At 59.7% G+C, this 5535-nt stretch overlaps 1 protein-coding gene across 1 annotated transcript in view; it reads right to left on the bottom strand.

Moving 5' to 3' along the window:
- ANO7 (anoctamin 7) overlaps window positions 1–5535 on the bottom strand; it is a 26879-nt gene that overhangs the window by 15760 nt on the left and 5584 nt on the right. Inside the window, exons 4-10 of the mRNA XM_030886934.2 lie at window positions 4355–4494; window positions 3887–3994; window positions 3341–3477; window positions 2676–2733; window positions 1745–1855; window positions 1374–1539; window positions 807–897 (exon numbers count right to left, since the gene is read on the bottom strand). Coding sequence (XP_030742794.1) covers window positions 807–897; window positions 1374–1539; window positions 1745–1855; window positions 2676–2733; window positions 3341–3477; window positions 3887–3994; window positions 4355–4494 — 811 coding nt within the window. The remainder of the gene's footprint in view (window positions 1–806; window positions 898–1373; window positions 1540–1744; window positions 1856–2675; window positions 2734–3340; window positions 3478–3886; window positions 3995–4354; window positions 4495–5535) is intronic.

The following is a 5535-nucleotide window of genomic DNA, read 5'->3' as shown; positions in this document are numbered from 1 at the left end:
GTGAGGGCTGGGGGAGTGCCACCACCATCCTCCCCTTCCACCTCTCCCACGTCAGCCTTGCCAGACCCACATCTCTTGGGCAAAACAATTGCTTTAAAGGGAATGAAAGGCGAACGAAAGGTCAGGAGTGCCAGGTGGAGGGGTAGGTGAAGGAGGGAGGGCGTGGGCGTGTTAGAACAGAGACACCCTGTTCCGTTTGAAGCTGGGATGGGGCCCAGGACATGATGTACTTGTCAAAGGCCCCAGGACTGCCGTGCAGAGAGTGGCCCCTGGGCCAGCTGGGGACTGACTGTAAATGCCAATCAAACCCTCTGTGGTGACTCACAGGGACCCTACAGGACAGGGTAAAACTGGCCCTGCGGGTTTCTGAGACTGTAAGCCTTCATGCGTGTTCGAAGCCTCATCTTTCTCCCGAGGAGTGGCTGGTGTTTTTGAAATGCTGACCTTGCGGGTAGCAGCCCACTTAACTGTCAGCAATGGGGCAGGGAAGGGAGGGGCGGGGGTGGGTACTCTCTGCTGTCTCTCTGATGCGTCATCAGAACAAGGCAGAGGCTCGTTTTGACCGGAAGCTTTGAGATGGCAGCTCCCTCCAGGTGCAGAGCCCAGTGCCAGTCCGGCCTGCTGTGAGGAGGCAGGGCCCAGAACTGGAGGAAGTAGGCCCAGCCCCCAGCTCAGGCACCCCTGTCACCTGGGTCAGCCTTAGGGACACCCGCTCCTTTCTCGTCCTTGAGTCTTTGCACCGCATAATGGGGGGAGGGGCTCCCCTACTGCAGATGAGGGCTGCTGGCCTGGCCGTGGCCACTCACGTGGGTATGTCTGAAAAGACCAGGAGACAGCCCACCAGGAACACCAGGCTGCCCACCACGGCTGCGGGCAGCAACCAGCCTGTGTAGAAACCTGTGGGCCGGGGGGTGGGGGTGGGGCATGGAGTCAGCCAGGGATGTTGGGGACCTGGGGGGGTATGCAGGGGTCAGCCAGCAACCTGGTGGGGGTGCCCGGGGCTATGTCAGCGAGCATGGAAATAGCCAGTGGATGTTCGGAGAGAAGGATGGACAAGGGGGCGGACACAGAAGGGGACCCAAGTACAGGCAGGGGTGAGTGGGGTAGGAGGGACTCACAGCAGAGAAGGGGGACAGAGGACCCCTTACAGCTGCCCAGGAAGTAGCCTCTTTGGAGGGATTAGGGAGTACTGGGTGAGTGGGGGTCAGCCCCACTAGGCAGGTTGGGGTTGGGATTGGTGCCCCCCATGGCAGCGGACGTCTGGGAGGAGAACTCACTGGGGAGGAGAAGGGTGGACAGGTCCCCCTCCCTCACATGGGCACCAGTACCCTTGTGCCAGGGATGTACCCGACAGGCTGAGCAGGCACACTCACCGAGCCAGGCGAAGTAGAGGGCCACCTTCTCCCCGAAGTAGCCACGCACGTGGTCCAATGGCTGGTACTTGTTCCACTTCCCCCAGCGGGCCCAGTGCCGGCCCAGCAGCTGACGCTGGCTGAGGGCCTGGGGCTCTGGCCCCTCCAGGGGCAGCGTGAATGGGCCCTGGGGACAGAAGCCACCTGACCACCCTGTGGACATGTGGGTACGGCCCAGAAGGGAGGGGTCCCCAAAGTCACCCAAACCCGGCCACTGCCTTGGTCATCCAGGCACTCTGTCCATTCGGCTGGCTGCCCCAGAGGCTCCCTTCTCACAGGCTCTGTGCTGGGTGTGGGGCCCCAGGGCAGGTGGGCAGCGCCCCCGGACTCACGTCATGCAGGGGGAATGCGGCACGGAAGACCCCCTCAGACAGCAGCTGGTCGATCCCAAATAGGCTCTTCTTGTGGTGGCCATATGGGGTCTTGGCCAGGATCTCAAACAGCTGGGAGGGGGGGTATGTCCCTGGTCACTTGTCATGTGGCTGTGGGACAGGGTTGTCTGCAGCCCTCAGTGTTGGGGGGAGGGCTGACAAGGAACGCCCCCCCCGCCAGGGCCTCGTTCTCCCTACTGCCACCACCCCCCTTGGCCACCCCTGGGCAGTGGCCAGTTGACCCAACCTTTGGCTCTCCTCCAGATAGTCAGCATGTCATGTCAGAGTGCACGCGCACACACACACACACACACACACACACACACACACACACACACACACTGCCGGTGGGCAGCTACGGGGCAGCAGCTATGCTGGGTGCCTCTGGTGACCAGCAGGGGGCAAGCTTTCCCCCAGGCAGACTGTTCTGGGTGCCACCAGGCCGAAGACCATGGATCACCCCGGAGGGGCCCTGAGCACCCCTGGGAGGGAGCCACTGGCCTATGTCACATGACCCGGCTCTGTCCCCAGCAGGGATGCTGTGGCTACAGGGTCTGGGATTGGCTGACAGTCCCATGTGTCCCCCTCAATGTTCACTCTATGCCCCCGGGGACAGGGAAACCCTCTGGGCAGTGTGGGTAGCCTCCTGCCCACCTCATCCTGGCTGTGCCCTTCCAGGGCAGTAAGGGAAGTGCCCCCCTTGGGCATCCATTTCTGTGGGCACCAGCCCCTTGCCCCAGGCAGAGGTCACGGCCCTGTGATCACCCACAAGCCTCCTTGCACCTTGGTGGTTGTGGTTGGGGAGGGGGTGGGTAGGTGCATAGGCTGCCCAGAAGAGGCTCAGAGTGCTCGGGGTCAGGCAGGTTCTGCGATCGGAGGTCTCAGGACTCACAATCTGGTGCCTGTGGGTGCTGGTGAAGAAGGTGTCCTGGTTGTCACTCCCCAGGAACCTGTGGCAAACGAGAGAGAAGGGTCCAGACTCACGGGCACATGTGGGACACACACACGTTTTTCCCTGGAGCCCACGGCCTGACACCTGCCCTGCAACTACCACCTGCCACATCACGTTCTCCTAAGACGGCACGGACCCCTGGCCCTGAACCCCACCCCACCCGTGCCCTTGCTCACTCCGCTGTCGTGGGAGGGAGCGTGGAGCCTCGTGCCCTGGCAGCAGTGCATGGACAGCTGGGGCCCTCCCTGGTCTCCAGTGCCATTGACATCCGTCCCCACAGGAGAGCCCCTCGCCTCCACCCTGGCAGCTGTGTGAAGCCTGGTGTCCAGCTGTCCGGTATGTGAGTCAGGAAGCGGCCTGGACTGGCCACAGCCAGGTCCTGAGTCCTGGCCAGGAGATCATGACGACGGGAACTCTGCTGGACCTCAAGGTGCCCAGACAGCAGGAGATGGGCCTCACAGCGTCCAGTGCCAGCAGAGAGGGCTCATCTTCAGCCTGACCAGCCCACCCACCCGGACTGCTGCAGGAGATTCTGGGCTTGAGAGCTGGCCAGGTGACAGAGGTCTTGCTCGCACGGGGCTCCCTGGGCCCTGGGGCACCCTTACCTGCACAGCTTGCTGGCTTTGAACTGACAGGTGTAGTACTCGGAAGGCACGTTGGGCACTTCTTCCTGCAGGATGTTGGGGATGCCCAGGGCCGCCAGCAGCCAGGCCGACCAGTTGGAGGCCTGATTGGGCAGCTCCTGCAAGGACATGTCAGGGGCTGGGTCGGTGCCCGGCTGGCCATGTGCCCACTCGCAGCTCAGGCCCACGGGCAACCCTCCCCTCTCCGATAGGGCTGCCAGGAAGGGGCCCAGCAGGGCCCCTCCATCCAACACTCTCCCAAAGGGCTTCGTCAGCTCCGGGAGCCGTCCTCTCCACCTGGGCAGTGCTGGGGTCTCAGTGGGGCTCCGCGGGGGCCCAGGGCCAGCCTGAGTTGGTTCCAGTAAGCACTGGCTGTCCCACCCTTTCCCCAGCTTGCCCAGGGGTGGGTGGGGAGTGAGCAGGAATCCTCCTGTGTTGTGGGCACTGGCAGTTGCTCCCAGTGGTGGTGGCTTGGGGTTGGGACTTTGAGACCATCCTCTGCCCCCCCACCCCCGTGTGCCCTGAGACCTGTAGTGGTAGCTTTAGGCGCAGGTCTTCGGCGTAGTAGCAGAGCACCGGCCAGGGCGCACTGAGGAGGGTGTAGTGCACGGCCAGGGCCTCCTCCTGAACGTCACGCTGCGGGGGGATAGGGCGGGGCTAGAGCTGGAGGGTCACGTGTGCGTGCACGCGTGCACGTGCGAGGGGGATGCTTGTGCACGTGCACGCATGCACGTGTACAGACACAGGACGGGCGCCATGGGGACTCCCGTTTCACACGCCGACTTTGACGCAACAGAATACCACGTCTTGGGATGGTCAGCGCCTCCCGCCCCCATCCCCCCACGCTTCTTCTCTGCCTTGTTCGCTTGTCTCTCTGAGCCCCCAGTGCCCGGGGCAGTGGTGTCCAGCGACTGGAAGCGCGTGCTGTGCAGTAGCAGGGCACAGGGACAAGGACAGGTCACTGAAGATGCGGAACGCCCACACGGAACCGAGTACCTGGTCCACACACAGCCCGGCTGCGCGGAGGTGGTCCAAAAAGGCCTCCCGCCAGGCCCGGTGCCCGTCTGCCTTGTCTCGAGTGGTGCCATCCTGCGGCCGGCCCGGCTTCAGGTCCTCCTCCCACACGAGGACGAAGTCTGCGGACGACCGGCAGGGACAGAGGCATGGGGGACCAGCCTAGGAGAGCGCGGCAGGTCCCAACCGGCCCTCTCGGATCTGCGGGGAAAGTTGTAGCCCAGCAGCCGGACACTGCTGTTTCTGTGCACCTGGCTTGTAAATTATATCTAACCAAGTTGTTTCCAGTGTCATTGACTGTTTAAACCAACAATAGCAATCATGTTGCTGAGACATACAGTACGTGACACCAGCCAGCCAAGAAGTGGGAGTTTACTGCAAGGTACGGAAAATGATGAAGATAGAGTTTCAAAGGACACTGTCAGCATTTCTAGAGAAAGCATGAAAACAATGGCATGAAGGGTGCAGCAAGAAAGTAACAGAGGAGATAGAATTAAAGAAAAACATTTGATCCAGACAAAAGAAGGCAGGGAAGGCAGTGTAAAAGAAGAAAGGGGCCAATAGGGGGGAAGCTAACAGTGATCTTAAGCCCAACTATAATGCGCTTACACTAAGTGTCAATGATCTAAATACTTGGATTAAAATGCAAAGATTGTCAGGCTGATGATTTAAAAAAAAAGATCTAATTTTAAGCAGTTTATAAGAAACATGTATTTTTTTCAGGCAAGTACATATGTAAATATATAGAGAGATAGATAACAAGAGGGGAATAGAACTATGTACTCATATCTATATGTTAAGAATTATGGTTGCAGATGGACATTGGGCCATGACTCAAGTACTCCCTCAAGAACACTTTGTTCTAACAATCCGGCATTCTGTGATGCTCACCTTCCTGACACCATCACTGAACACAAAGTGGGTGCATAAGCAAATGTGGCGAAGAAAGCTGATGGTGTCCTTCTATCAAAAGATATAGTGTATGGGGTCTGAAAAGCTTGAAGATAAACAAGTGGTTGTCTGGCTCAGAAGCAACAAAGCGCACATGGAAGAAGCACACCAGCCTGTGTGATCATGAGGTGTCAATGGGAACAGGTATCAGGCATCTAAGACCCAGAACAAAATCATACCCAATGTGAATGGGGAGGGGGGCATGGGGTGGA

Source organism: Echinops telfairi, unplaced genomic scaffold (genome assembly GCF_000313985.2).
Source record: "Echinops telfairi isolate 266 unplaced genomic scaffold, ASM31398v2 ScPeMD7_3;HRSCAF=10, whole genome shotgun sequence".
Classification (NCBI taxonomy): domain Eukaryota; kingdom Metazoa; phylum Chordata; class Mammalia; order Afrosoricida; family Tenrecidae; genus Echinops; species Echinops telfairi.
The sequence above is the reverse complement of the archived record's forward strand: the minus strand, read 5'-3'. Positions and strand labels throughout refer to the sequence as shown.